Raw genomic sequence first — 15,440 nt, 5'->3', positions numbered from 1 at the left:
ATTTTGTCACATTACAGCCACAAACATGAATCAATGTTATTGGAATTCCACGTGAAAGACCAACACAAAGTGGTGCACACGTGAGAAGTGGAATGAAAATCAGACATGATTCCAAACATTTTTTACAAATAAATAACTGCAAAGTGGGGTGTGCGTAATTAGTCAGCCCCCTGAGTCAATGCTTTGTAGAACCACCTTTTGCTGCAATTACAGCTGCCAGTCTTTTAGGGTCTGTCTCTACCAGCTTTGCACATCTACAGACTGAAATCCTTGCCCATTCTTCTTTGCAAAACAGCTCCAGCTCAGTCAGATTAGATGGATTTGTGGACAGTTTTGGCATCATATGAATGATAACAATAATATATTTCTCTGTTTGTTGTTGTAGGGGTACCAGTCGAAGAACTGGTTTTTGAACAACAGCAGCGTCTGGATTTTGAAGAAATTCAAATGCAACAAAATGATGATGAGGAGGACAGAGTTCAGGACAAGGAAGAAGAGGCTGATAATGAAGAGGAGGAAGAGGCTGATGTTCCAGCAGATCGCCCGTCCGTCGGATAACAGTCGCCCGTCCGTCGGGTAACCCGACGCACAGATATCCATCAAGAACTGTATTTGTCTTATGGTGAAGCTGAGGAGAAGAACGACAGGAGAGATGTGGGAGGTGGTGACGGTACAAAGCCCAAATGAGACGTCCATCCTGACATCACCGACTCAGGACTTTCATGAAAGCCTCCACTCTTTGCTGCTGTGGCTCGCTCACGCAGAGAGCGGACGCTACGCAGTGGACATCGGCCACCCAGACACGACTCTCACAGCGCTGCAACAGCACAGCAACACCCTCACTGCTCTGCAAAAGGAGCTGCAGGACAGGCAGGCTCATCAGGCCTCCCTTCAGACTCTGTGGTCTCAGCTCCAGCCTGAAGACGGCACAGAGGAGAGCAACGGGGCCCGGGAGAAACTCCACGTGACGGGGAGCAAGCTGAAGCTGCTCCTGAAGCAGGTGGACGGCGACCTCAGCAACCTGCGGCAACGTCTGGACTGTGAATCTGCTACAGCCGCCCAGTGTCAAAGTGTTTCTCAGGAGGCTGCAAATTCAAAGAAAGGCTCCTCCACTCAAAGAGAGAAGCGGGAATCGTCTCCCCCTCGATCCTTCTTCTACCGGGCCCTGCGTGCCGCCTTCCCTCTTCAGCTCCTGCTGCTGCTCCTCCTGCTCCTGCTCCTGCCCTGCCTGATTCCAATGTCGGAAAGTGACTCCAGCTGCACCCTTACCAATAACTTCGCCCGGTCCTTCTACCCCATGTTGCATTACCCCAACGGCCCACCGCCCACTTGATTGTAATATCCCTCAGGGCTCTATACTGGCCATTTGTGGCCACTTTGCTTTTCGCTTTTCTTTTCCCGCATTTTTGTTCTGTTAAAAAAAAAAAAAAAAAAAAAAAAAAAAAAGGAAGTAGAAGGACCCTGGGTCAATAACAGAGCTGAAATCCCAGCAGGAGAAATTGAAATGAACCCGGCCCAGGCCCGGCTGAGAGTGACAATGAAAGTGTCCTTGAGAGTGGTCCTGACAGTGACACCGATCACAGTGACACTGACGACGACACTGATAACAACAACAGTGATAACAATGACACTGATGAGAATGACAATGATGATGGTGGAGACAATGTTCAGGATGGCCCTGTGCCACTGGCCTCCAGCCCAGTACTGGGAGGTTCAAGGAGGAGACCAAGGGAGGAGGAGGATGATGAAAAAGAAGATGGGGCACCTGAACATCTAGCAAACTAATCAGAGGATTCAAAGATGTACGTTTCAGTTGCAGCTAAATCTGTGAGTCGTCTGCATAACAATGAAATGAGATGCCATGTTTTTTAAAAAGTGAACGCATAGAGAGCATATAAATTGAAAAGAGAACTGGGCCAAGAATGGACCCCTAGGGGACCCCACAAGTGAGTGAGGTTTTTGAGGATGATGTATCCCCAATCTAACAGAAAAGCTTTGGTTGGAGAGATAAGATTTAAACCACTCCAATGCAGTCCCTTTGACTCCGACAGTGTTCAAGCTGAGAGATAAGAATCCTATGATCTACGGTATCAAAGGCAGCACTGAGGTCTGATAGTATTAAAATGGCAGAATCTCCCAAGTCAGTAAAAGTGAAAAGGTCATTAAAACCTTTTTAAAAAAGCAGTTTCGGGGCTGTGGTGGGCTTTAAAACCAGACTGAAATGCTTCACTAATGCCATTTTTATCTAGAAAGGTCTGGACCACAGCATGTTTAAAGTCAGCAGGGACACACCCAGACTGAAGACTGCTATTGACAATAGACAGCAAACTCATACCCACAGTGTCATAACATCTTTTAGTAAATGAGATGGAACAATATCCAGAGTACAAGTACAGTGAAGATTTTGAAGCAGTTCCCCTGATGGTCCACTGGCTTCAAATCGGTCTGCTGCGCGGCCTCTTGACTTAAGAAAATCTCCTGTGTTCTGGGCCAAGTTATTAATCAACAGCAACAACATGATGTTGAGGAGGACAATCTTCAGAATGATGAGGAAGAGGCTGCTGTACCAGCAGCAGGCACAGAAATAAATCCTCCTCAAGTTGAAAGACCCTGGGTCAATAACAGAGCAGAGATCCCAGCAGGAGAAATGGAAATAAACGCGGCCCAGCAAGCAGAAGATTCCATAGCTGAAGAAATGAGGTGGTTCTGGGATAACGAGGAGGCTGAGAGTGACAGTGTCCCTGAGAGTGGTCCTGACAGTGACGCCGATCACAGTGACACTGACGACAACGACAGTGATGATGATGGAGCCAAGGGAGGAGGAGGATGATGAAGAGGAAGATGGGAAACCCAGAAAACAATCCAAACACTGAAATTTGCTCCTGGACACTCAGTGTTGACATTTCCAATTTTTTCTTTGGAAGGTTCACCAGCATACCCACACCGGCGAAAGAGAATACCTCTGTGACCAGTGCGGTAAAAAGTTTAGATCTTCATCTAATTTGAAGGTCCTCAAGCGGATCCACACTGGAGAAAGACCATACCTCTGTGACCAGTGTGGGAAGTCCTTTAGACAGTCAGCGCATTTAAAGAAGCATTACCGTACCCACACACCAGAGAATCCTGTCAATGCTGACCATGAAGCTGTACCGGCATTTCCACAATGACCACACTGAAAATGTTAAAAGCCTATTTGTAAAGCATAAAATATTAAAAAGACAAAAAACACTTGATTAAAATACATGATTAAACTCTTAAATTCATATACAAGTGCTGTTTTCTGTTGTAACTTTTCGGTTACCGTTGTTTTATTCAACTTCCTTTTTGCTTTGTCTGCTTTTTCTATTTGCTTGTCTTTTTTTTCTTGAGTTGCAGTGCATTTGACCTATCAAGGCCACCGTACACCCCACCTTAATAACATTGTAATAAAAACTCGAGGACTTAAAACCTTTATATCACAGACCTTGTGTTCTCGAACCAACTACGATAGACATGTTTCCAGCAGTGAGACCAATTACACCACAAAAAATTGATCGTTGATCTGTGTGTTCTGTCTAGTATTACACAGATGTTTATATAAACAGTGATTCCTACAGTAATATACAGTAAATGTTTACAGTCCAAGGATACCTATAATTACATTACTGTCCACAGAGTCACACAGAAGACATAGATTTTATTGTGAGCTGATTATAAATCAGGACGCTCTAGGCCGCAGGTCGATGATCGATTTTGTAATTGTATCACCAGACCTGTGACTATATGTTCTGAACACTTGGGTAAAGAGAGGGGCTGAGCTGTCAACTGATCACTTGGATCAGGTGGCGGGGGAGGACGCTGGACAGACCCGGTGCACCTAAACGCGTAGTGAGGGTGTGCTGGGAACATCTAGCAGAGGCCCCAGTACGTGAGATCTTTAACGCACACCTCCGGCAGGGCTTCAACAGCATTCCAAGGGAGACTGGGGACATTGAGTCCGAACGGACCATGTTCAGCACCATTGCTAAAGCTACTGCATTGAGCTGTGGCCGCAAGGTGGTTGGTGCCTGACGTGGTTCTAATCTCTGAACCAAATGGTGGACACCAGAGGTGAAGGGAGTAGTGATGGGATTTCCGGCTCTTTTTAGAAAACGGGCTCTTTCGGTTCGGTTCACTAAAGAGAACCGGCTCTTTCGGCTCCGAACTGGCTCTTCAGGTTGTTTTGTTGCTTTAATTAATTTATTATTAACAACAATATAAAATTATGCACAAAATGAATTACTAATGTAAAAAAAGTGGTTTTATTTATATATGTTTATATATAAATATTAGGGGTGCAACGATACACAAAATTCACGGTTCGGTTCGATACTTTCGATACACGGTTTGATATTCTTTCAATACAAAAAAAAATGTTCATGCCTTTTTAATTTGTCATTTATTAAAATTATAAATATATATTTTAACTCAAAAGTACAGTTTTTAAATTTAGTGTTGCTGAAACACCAAAGTAATAAAAAAATTAATCTATCTGATCGAGAAATCCCTCATCTTTGGAAAAGAGAGTTTATTACAGAGAAATGGCTCTTTCCAAAATAAAAGCTATACTATACTCTTCTTCTGGGCTATATTCTCAGCAGCATATTAAACATATCAGGTCCCCATAAGGAGAATCATGTGCTAACGGCTGTCTAAATGACTCGGGTAAAGTTTGTAGCATGCGTGCTTGTTGTTTTTGTCTGCTTCCACTTGTCTTTGCACTAGGATGATGTCGGAATAAATTTGCAGTCATATTCGTTGTGTTCCCACTAGTGTTGTCAGCGTTAATCTCGTTGAAATAACGTTAATGCCACAACACGGCAAATCTCGGTTAACGAGCTACCGCGGATCGCCCCGTGCGTGGGGCTTGACGGCCAACACGTTAACGAGCTAACTGCACTAACGCACTAGTTCCCACCAATGTAATTGAGCATTGCGTGGCACATCCAACATACTGTTTTACTTTAGTCCATGACGCGCTTACCTTCAGGGTCATACGTCACATGAAAACCAAAATAGTTCTAAAGGCCAGATCTGAATGAGGGTGGGGGAGGTTCAATTTGCCATGTTGCAACGAGAGCTTAACTTCTGTCTCGCTAGCTTGCCCTGCGCTCAGTGAATCTGCCTTCGACTACTCCGCCTAGGCTGCACTGTCGAGTGCAGAGCCGCTGAGCGCTCAACACAGACAGCATCGTCAGAAGGAAAGTTGATAAAATAAATAAAAAATGTTGTATTGTTCGATACATATGCGTACCGAACCAAAAGCACTGTATCGAACGGTTCAATATCGATACGAGTATTGTTGCACCCCTAATAAATATATGCGGTGGCCCCTAGAGACAAAACACGTACAAACTCCAAAAAGCATTTCTAGCATGAACTGAACTTCCAAAACAGCTACCTAGATCACTTAAATTACACAATTGAAAGCATGAAAGCATATGTGTATTGTTTGTGTATTTATACACAAGCATTCATATACAGTCAAATAATTAAAAAAAAAAAGTTCATTTACCTGTTACTACCACATCGTTGGTACTTGCCGGCTCGTGTAGCCACTAGGTAACACAAGCTCAACACTGTGCCTAGCATCCAGGAGCACTTCTGTTGTCTTTTGTACGTGTTTTGAGTTTTTATGTGCTTCTGAGTTTTTACGAGTTTTGGAGTTTGTACGTGCTTCGGAGTTTATACGCGTTTTTACGTGTTTTGGAGTTTTTACGTGTTTTGGAGTTTGTACATGCTTCAGGGTTTGTACGCGCTTCAGAGTTCATACGTGATTTAATTTTTCAGCTTTTTCCTTTTACAAATTTAAAGTGAAACAACACAAAACACTGCAAACCACAACACAATTAAATATAAATTATAATATGAAAACAAAAAGAAGACCTACGATGTTGGAGAGAGAAATAACATCATGGAAGAGACATAAAGTGAGTAAAAAACGTCCTAAATGCATTTCGAATTTATTTAGAACTACAAATTAAATTTCTTTTAGCAGTTATTGTTTTTTAATGTCACAATTCCAACCCTGCTCCTTTATCCAGACCTGGACCAGCAAAAGTGACCCGAAATTGGCGCTCTGGTGGAGTTACTTTGTGTGTGAGAGTGCGTGTTTATAAGTAGTTTTAAACCTTGTGATCCACAAAACAGCATAACAGTTAGTGATGGGATTTCCGGCTCTTTTTAGAGATCCGGCTCTTTCGGTTCGGCTCACTAAAAAGAGCCGGCTCTTTCGGCTCCGAACCGGCTCTTCAGGTTGTTTTGTTGCTTTAATTAATTTATTATTAACAATAATATAAAATTATGCACAAAAGGAATTACTAACGTAAAAACAAGTGGTTTTATTTATATATGTTTATATATAAATATATGCGGTGGCCCCTAGAGACAAAACACGTACAAACTCCAAAACACATTTCTAGCATGAACTGAACTTCCAAAGCAGAGCTACTAGATCACTTAAATTACACAATTGAAAGCATGTGTGTATTGTTTGTGTATTTATACACAGGCACTCATATATATATTCAAATAATTTAAAAAAAAGTTCATTTACCTGTTATTACCACACACCAAATCCGGTCGTTGGTACTTGCTGGCTTGTGTAGCCACAAGATAACAAAGGCTCAACACTGCGCCCAGCATCCTGGAGCACTTCTGTTGTCTTTTGTACGTGTTTTGAGTTTTTATGTGCTTCTGAGTTTTTATATGCTTCTGAGTTTTTACGTGCTTCGGAGTTTGTACGTGTTTTTACGTGTTTTGGAGTTTTTACGTGTTTTGGAGTTTGTACGTGTTTTTACGTGTTTTGGAGTTTGTACGTGTTTCAGAGTTCGTACGTGATTTGAAGTTTGTATGTGCTTTGTCTCTAGGGGCCACCGTAAATATACTTTTATTTATTCACTCCACATAAAATGTAATAAATAAATTATATATTACAAAAATCAACTATTCACATTTCAAGTTTTAACTATTTACATTTTCAGCTTTGTGAAAAGACCACAAAACACTGCAAACCACAACACAATTAAATATAAATTATAATATGAAAACTAAAAGAACATGCATATTCTCTGTCATATGGACCTGCATGAATAAACTTTCTCAATCCTTTATCATCTGCAACCGAAAATAGTTGTGGATGATTACTATACCTTTCTAATGTTGTTGTCCCTGCCTCTCTTTCTCTCTCTCTGTTCCTGTGCTACTGAGTGTAACTACCGCCCCTCCCCCCTCTGCCCAGCGTAAAGCACAAGGCTCGCGTGCAGAGTGAAGCGGAAAAAAAGTGCGAGAGAGAGGCTGAGAGAAAGAAAAAAGAAAAAAAAAACACGTGACGGCTCGCGATAAGGAGTCGGCTCGCCTCGTTCACGTCAAAGAGCCGGCTCTAAGAGCCATTTCGTTCGCGAACGACCCATCACTAATAACAGTAAAAGAAGAATTGACTGCGTTACAGTCAGTGCGGGAGTAGCGGCTTCGCTCATGCGCAATTCATTTGCCGTTTGGACGCACAGGTGTGAACGTCTCCTGTAGTGATGGGATTTCCTGCTCTTTTTAGAGAACCGGCTCTTTCGGCTCCGAACCGGCTCTTCAGGTTGTTTTGTTGCTTTAATTAATTTATTATTACGATAATATAAAATTATGCACAAAAGGAATTACTAATGTAAAAAAAAAAAAGGTTTTATTTATATATGTTTATATATAAATATATGCGGTGGCTCCTAGAGACAAAGCACGCGCAAACTCCAAAACACATTTCTAGCATGAACTGAACTTCCAAAACAGAGCTACCTAGATCACTTAAATTACACAATTGAAAGCATCAAAGCATATGTGTATTGTTTGTGTATTTATACACAAGCATTAATATATAGTCAAATAATTAAAAGTTCATTTACCTGTTACTACCACACACTAAATCCGGTCGTTGGTACTTGCTGGCTTGTGTAGCCACTAGGTAACAAAAGCTCAGTGTACGTAGAGTTTGTACGTGTTTTGGAGTTTGTACGTGTTTTGTCTGTAGGGGCCACCGTAAATTTACTTTTACTTTTATTTATTCACTCCACATAAAATGTAATAAATAAATCATATAATACAAAAATCAACTATTCACATTTCAACTATTTAAATTTTCAGCTTTTTCCTTTTAAATAAATTTAAAGTGCAACAACACAAAACACTGCAAACCACAACACAATTAAATATAAATTATAATATGAAAACAAAAAGAACATGCACATTCTCTGTCATATGGACCTGCATGAATAAACTTTCTGAATCCTTTATCATCTGCAACTGAAAATAGTTGTGGATGATTTTCTAATGTGGCGTTGTTGTCCCTGGCTCTTTCTCTCTCTCTTCCTCCCACTCTGTTCCTGTGCTACTGAGTGTAACTACCGCCCCTCCCCCCTCTTCCCACCGTAAAGCACAAGGCTCGCTTCTGCTGAGCGAAGTGGAAAACCTCACGGCTCGCGATAAGGAGCCGGCTCGCGTCGTTCACGTCAAAGATCCGGCTCTAAGAGCCATTTCGTTCACGACCGACCCATCACTAGCCTCCTGCCCTGATAGCAGCTGGGGGAGGGCTATCCTCCGCCTGTGAGCGCTTTAGCACGGGTGAGGTGCCCAAGGCAGCATCGCTGCTTGTTGAGAGTAAGAGCGATACACGTTTTCACGTCAAAAGGTGGTCATAAATAAGTCTCCAATAATACCAGAAAAAGTCGCCAGATTTGTCGCTAGTTGCTTTTTAGAAAAAAAAGTCGCTAAGGGGGTCTGAAAACTCTCTAAATATAGCGACAAAGTCGCTAAATTGGCAACACTGAGTGTAACTACCGCCCCTCCCCCCTCTTCCCAGCGTAAAGCACAAGGCTCGCATGCGGAGTGAAGCGGAAAAAAAGTGCAAGAGAGAGAGAGAGGATGAGAGAAAGAGAAAAAAAACCCATGGCTCGCGATAAGGAGCCGGCTCGCGTCGTTCACGTCAAAGACCCGGCTCTAAGAGCCCTTTCGTTCGAGACCGACCCATCACTAGAAGGGAGTCACCAGGCTGAAGAAGGAGTCCTATCGGGCTTGGTTAGCCTGTGGGAAGGAATACTTCGAGGACCTCCTTAATCCCACTGACATGTCTTCCAAGGAGGAAGCAGAGTCTGGGGATGAGGGGGATGACCCGCCAATTTCTGGGGGCAAGGTCACTGAGGCACTTAAACAACTCCTTGGTGGCAGAGCCCCTGGTGTGGATGAGGTGCCTATTTCCGAATGAGGGTCATAGTTATGGGTGTTTTTGTGCTGTATTTTCTATTGGACGTGATGGTTATCAAAACCAAACATGACAAATTTGGCAAGCGCAGGAGACACGACATGGAGGAGATTTGTCAATCAGGCTGCAGAATGCAAGGCACATTGTTGAAAGTTGTACTGTGCCATTAAAAAAAAATCAGCGAAAAAGCGAGGCAGTGACGGATGAACAGCAGGACCACGGTGTGCTGTTTATTAATAAACAATAACATATATTTCTATATGACAACATGCATAAGAGCAGAAAGGTATTTGTACATCAGTGGGAAAAGCGGTGGCTTGCTAGCTTTTGTGCGGCTTCCCCGGTCAGTCAAAAATTTCAAAAAGAGAAATGAATGAACTTAAAAGGTTGCCAGCTTCACATATCTGAAGTTGCAGTGACGTGCCCATGAGCTCCGCTGACAGCCAGCTGTGCCAGAGTGACCGAGCCCCAGGCCAAGAGGCCGAGGGCACCCCACCCCCGAAGGGGCCCGAGCAAGCCCCAGGCTCCAGGCCCTTACAAGCAACCACCAGGAGTGAGCCGGTGTGTACCTGGACGCCCATCCCCGGACACAAAGAACCACCAACGCACTGATGTCTGAGGGCGTCTGCCACTGGCAGGGGGAGTGGTGGGGGGAGATAGGCCTCCATACCTTGGAGGGCCTGAGATGTCCCCAGAGAGGTGGCGTCTGATACCGAACCTGACATATAGACACAAACAAACAGGCACACACAGATACAAACATCCATTCCCACCCTCATGCTCTCATATGTAATTACTCAGCACTCACCCAACGTAGAGGCAGACATAAATAGAAACTGTATACACAATCACACTCCCCAAGCGTACTCTATACCCCAGGTCTAGGTACCCTTGCCCATGGAGGGGGAAACTCCACCCAGGTAGTGTTACCTTCTTCCCTGGGGTGGAGCACCACACTGTATATAAATGCCTCTGTTTTGCACATGTCTCAACCAACTCTGTATATTTTTATATATTTTATTTTATTGTTTACGCTATTTAATTTGTAAAATATGTACACACACGTGTAGAAACACATATTTAGTATACACATCCAGTAATGCATATACTATTATATATAGTGTACATATATTCATTAGTCTCAGATTTAGATGCTAATGTGAGACAAAAGAATCTGCTGTGATGCAAATGACAGTCTGCTTTGTCTTACGTGTCTGTAAAAATTGAGTTTGGTCTTCACATTACTGCAGCGATTTACCAGAGATGTGCAGAGCACTGGAGGAGATTTGTTCACAGCAGGCAATTTAAAATTATGCAATCCATACATTATTAGTAAAACTCCTGTTACGACATATTTTTAAATATTTTTTACAAATTGCGTTATTAAAGGATTTAGCAAAGTATACCGTAGCAAACCTTTTGAGGAATGTACCTAGGACTAGAAGACAGACGTAAATTAAAATTCTCATAAAAATTTCAAACAAAGTAACCAACTAAAACATGTTTTGTACTGAGACCTAGTGTAACTCAAATTGGTTTTAATCTGATTTAGCTTAATAAAAGCTCTCACCACCTGCAACAGCCATAGGCAGTATGCAACATATATGCAGGGTGATAAACACTCCAAAAATGCTGTCCTTTTTTGTGAATAGTTGTTGTTGTTGTTGTTCAGTACAACAAAATTGTGGGCAGTCCACACCAACTGTGCATCGTGTAAACATATAACTTGTTGGTCAGCAAGAATAAATAACAGACAAGAGGACTGTATATGACAAGAGGAATATATACAAACTAGAGAAATATATGCCAAACAGGAAGAAGGCACACAATAGAAGACAGTGTACAAGGTTCATGGAGATGGGAGTGGCACGGGAAAGCCTGAGCTAAAGGTTTGAGTTATTACAAGAATTTATCAACTCACCAGCAGGTGGAAGCAGAGTGTCTGTCATCACTTGATCAACATGCTGGGGCTGCAATGCTGCATTTATTCTACATTGACTTAAATATTTCAACTAATCATAATGAAACAAAGTGCTATAAAGAAATTATTATTTAATTTAAAAATAAAAACTGCATCGAACTGCTGGGCTAATACTTCTGACAAAGTACTATTCAGGTTTCAGAGCTCATCACAGCACAGAAACAGCTTTCGTGAAGGTTACAAATGATCTTCTTCTGGCCTTTGACAGTGGAGTCATCTCTATGCTTGTCCTGCTAAACCTCAATGCATGAAGTCAGATAAAACACACCAATTAGTTAAACTGCAGGAATATCTTAATAAAGACCTGGAAGGCCTCTAATTTTTGCTTCTAAATTCAGATAAAACTGAAAATCTTAGAAATATGATATCTAACAGGATTCTTACTCTGCATTACCTTGGCCTCCAGTAACACTGTGAGAACACCTTTCATTTAGGACCAGGATATGTCCTTCAATGCATATACAAGACTATTTTATTCCATTTGCGTTGTATCTCTAAAATTACGTAGAAATATCCTGTCTCAGACTATTGCTGAAAAACTAGTTCATGCATTTATCCAGTCGTTAAGTCTGACGTCACTAGCCGTGTCTGGGCCTAAACTCCGCTGCAGGTCCATATATCAAACGATCCCTATGGCATTACTGAGAGTTGAAAAACTGTCTAAAGTCTTTCATCTTTAATAAAATGATCAGCGTTCTGCTCTACCAGGTGTAACAATTGAGTTTATCATCCAGGCATCCATGAAAACGGAATTTGTGATATTTAACGGAGTTAGAAGTTAGCAGGAAGTTAGCTCGCTAGCTTCTATCTAAATACAATATAGCATGTCCTGACTGCGGGGGTTTGGAAACAAATTCAAACGTACAGCTCTGTTATCACTTCCAACATAAATGAAGACAGAAAACTAAACAGCAGTGACGTTTGTAGGGTTACTGAAGTTGGGCTAGCTGGTATATAATGATGTGCTACGTGACCGCTAGCGACACAGCTATGTTAGCATAATATAAACAAGCTAACTTTTTTTCCACTCGATAAAAGTTAACGTGAGTGTTCTCGGTGGTCAGGAACAAATGTAATCGCATGGCAGGATGCTGTAAAAGGACCAAACTTCAGCCAGGAGAACAACTGAGATAATCCATCCACAATACGAGGTTAGTCATTCATATACTGCTGCATGGGCTGGGCTGTAGTTACATCCTAAGGTTTTAAAAACTGATCTTAAATAAATGATTAGCGGTAATAAAAGCCGAGGGAGGTCAACAGTGATCACTGACTGTTTTAGGAGCTTTTTGAGATTAAATAGAAGAAAATACAAAACATTAAACATGTTAACAACACAAAAGCCATATTAAACGCAGACTACTTTAGGCCTGGAAGTAGGATTCGTCACGTCATCACTTAACGACCGGATTGTTTCTAGGCTAGACTGCACTGTAATGTTTTGTTCATTTAACAACCCGCAACACACAAAAAATGCATGAAAAATTCAGCAGCAGTTTGTGTGATCCAAACGAGGTGTGAATCCACTGAGAGGCATCTTTTTCTGGCAGTTTGCATAAATAGTATATGCATATGCTTCACGTGTGATATAAAAATAGTTTTATGAGAATTTCCATTGTAGCAGTGTGGTTTTCTTCTGTAATTGATCGTGCCTGCTCGAATCATTCATGTTTCGTCCTGCACATTGTGGTATTTGCTCACAATGATGTGGTTTAAAAGCTTCTACTTTAAAAAGAAGTATTTAGCATTTAGTTTTAAAAGTTGTAGTTGTATATTTTAAAGTTTATCGTAACAAAATGAGTCCACATTCAGGAAGGAAGGTCTAAAAACTATCGACAGCTTCAGCTAAAAATAGTCTGCGGCAGCTTGTTTTGAACTAGTTACACGTCCTGTTGATGCCCAAATGCATATGCATTCTGAGTAAACAGGGTTGGTAGGGCGTTGAAAGCAGAAAAGTAGCCAGCCATAGTTTGCATCTTGCATGTGGCTTACATGTGGCTTTGCTTGTTCTTTCACAAGCACTGATACTGGGACATACCACAATACTGGAAAGTGAAAAAGTACAAGACTTTTGCTGATTCAGTCAAACTATTTTTAGATAGTTGCCTCGTCACTGCTGTTAGCTTGTAAAGGTCAGTGTTTCCACCTATAAACATACATAAGGTCTGAGAAGTTTTGGAGAATCTTGATTAAGCAATGAAAAAACAAACAAACAAAAAGAAAACACATGGAACAATAAGTGAATAAGCCCCAGGATTTAGTGATTTCCTTTATCTGTGCAAGAAGCTCCGCACTTTCCCCTGTAAGAGTGTTAGCATGTGTATGTGCCCATTTCTACCCCCCGGTTTAGCATGTGAATAAGGGTGTTACATATCAATATACTAAAATATATTTTTACTTTATTTTCTTTTTTCATTTTTATTATGTCCTCGTTAAACACTTTGGTCAGCACTTGCTGTTTTTAAATTGCTATATAAATAAGTGTCTTGGCAGGATGACTGACTTACAAAATGATCAGTTCTTGACATGTCTCTTCATCTCCATGTCTCTAGTCATTTGTGGTTTCCCTTCATGTCCTATCCACAGCTCAGACACAACCAGTAGTCTCAGTTATGCAGAGCACATCATATATGAAGCTGTAATTCACCACAGGGTTGATAAGAACTTTCTAATCTACAATAAAATCTCTTTATATAATTTAAATAATGAATGAACAACCATTTTGGGTTCTGTGGGTTGTGTATTGGGTTATGTGTGGGCTTGTTCCAGTGCAGGATGCTTGAGTTTGAAGGCCAGATCAACACCTTGCACTTTGTATTCTGTTTCCTGAACTGTTTTTGTCGCATAGTGGGACTTCTCTTAGAAATGAGATCTAAATCTAAATATCAGGAAGTAGGAACACGAGAATCTGGAGGAGCACCAAGGACTCTGAGAAGAGCTCGAGAAGATGTGGAGGGAGAAGGTAACAGTGGTCCCAGTGGTAATTGGAGCACTAGGTGCAGTGACTCCCAAGCTAGGCCAGTGGCTCCAGCAGATCCCAGCAACAACACTGTAGATCTTTGTCCAGAAGAGCGCAGTACTAGAAACAGCTAAGATACTGCGCAGGACCCTCAAGTTCCCAGGCCTCTGGTAGAGGACCCGAGCTTGAAGGGCAAACCGCCTGAAGGGGCAACAGGGGATTTTTTGCTGCACGCTGGTTCACAGCATGCAGTGAACCAGCGTGCTTCTGTTTTGATGACTTTTGAATTTTTCCTTCATCGTGTCACACCTCTGTGACGGGTTTCACCTTCCCTGTCCTTTGAATGTGAAGTGAATGATTTATATGATTTTGTATTTAATCAGCATGTCAACAGTCTGCAAATTATAAAAAAACAAGGTAACAGCTTACAAAAAATTAAATAAGAACAATTTTCATTCATCTTATAGACAAAATTACATACGTTACAACAGAGATCTTGAAAATACTGAAAGTATGATAGAAATAAAAGACTGCAGGTGACTTCAAGTCCTTATTTGCAAATGAACCGACTCAAGAACTACTTTGATAGTAAATTAAACCTAATAGCAAAAGCACAAAACAGACAGACAAACAGGCAGACAGGACACCACAATAAAGACTTTTGTTCAGTATTTTTCAGGTCATTGCATGTTTGATTATGAGTAGGTGTCTGCTCAGCTCTGATATACAGAAAACTAATTCAGTGCATCACCACTGGCAGCACAGTATCAGTGAAGCCAGTGAAGGTGTAGTTGTAGCAACCAAAACTACTCTGTTGGCTTGTGCAACAAAAATACTTGGTTATGGTTAAAAAATGATCTAAGTTTGTCTACTCAGATATGAAACTAATTATGTAACATGGAATTAACATTTTGTGTGCAGGGAGATAAAGTGTGTGGAAATGCGACTGGGGCTGGTTTCACTTAATGTCATGTAAAATGTGACTTATTATTTAGGGTACAATAACTTGAAAAAGAAATAACTTAATAGCAGATAATTAAAAAAGAAAAAGATGAATGGATGGATTTGTAGCACACTAAGCTGCACACAGCACACACTTCCTGCAGTCAGCTTTAATCAAAACAATGAGTGTACGTCTGTGGTGGCCTCTTTTCATATTTTCCCTCATTATTTCTCACCTCACAGAGAATTACTCAATAAACATCTTTTACTGTAAGTACTTGCCTACAATATCATGT

At 41.3% G+C, this 15,440-nt stretch overlaps 1 protein-coding gene across 1 annotated transcript; it reads left to right on the top strand.

The window, feature by feature from the left end:
* The first annotated feature begins 541 nt into the window (after nucleotides 1–541).
* On the top strand, nucleotides 542–1,407 carry LOC113030091 (nesprin-2-like). The gene has a single exon (XM_026181193.1). The coding sequence runs from the start codon at nucleotides 620–622 to the stop codon at nucleotides 1,331–1,333; it is 714 nt and encodes a 237-aa protein (XP_026036978.1). The 5' UTR covers nucleotides 542–619; the 3' UTR covers nucleotides 1,334–1,407.
* The last annotated feature ends 14,033 nt before the right edge of the window (nucleotides 1,408–15,440 follow it).

The sequence above is a fragment of the Astatotilapia calliptera genome, chromosome 2 (assembly GCF_900246225.1).
Source record: "Astatotilapia calliptera chromosome 2, fAstCal1.2, whole genome shotgun sequence".
Classification (NCBI taxonomy): Eukaryota; Metazoa; Chordata; class Actinopteri; order Cichliformes; family Cichlidae; genus Astatotilapia; species Astatotilapia calliptera.
The sequence above is the reverse complement of the archived record's forward strand: the minus strand, read 5'-3'. Positions and strand labels throughout refer to the sequence as shown.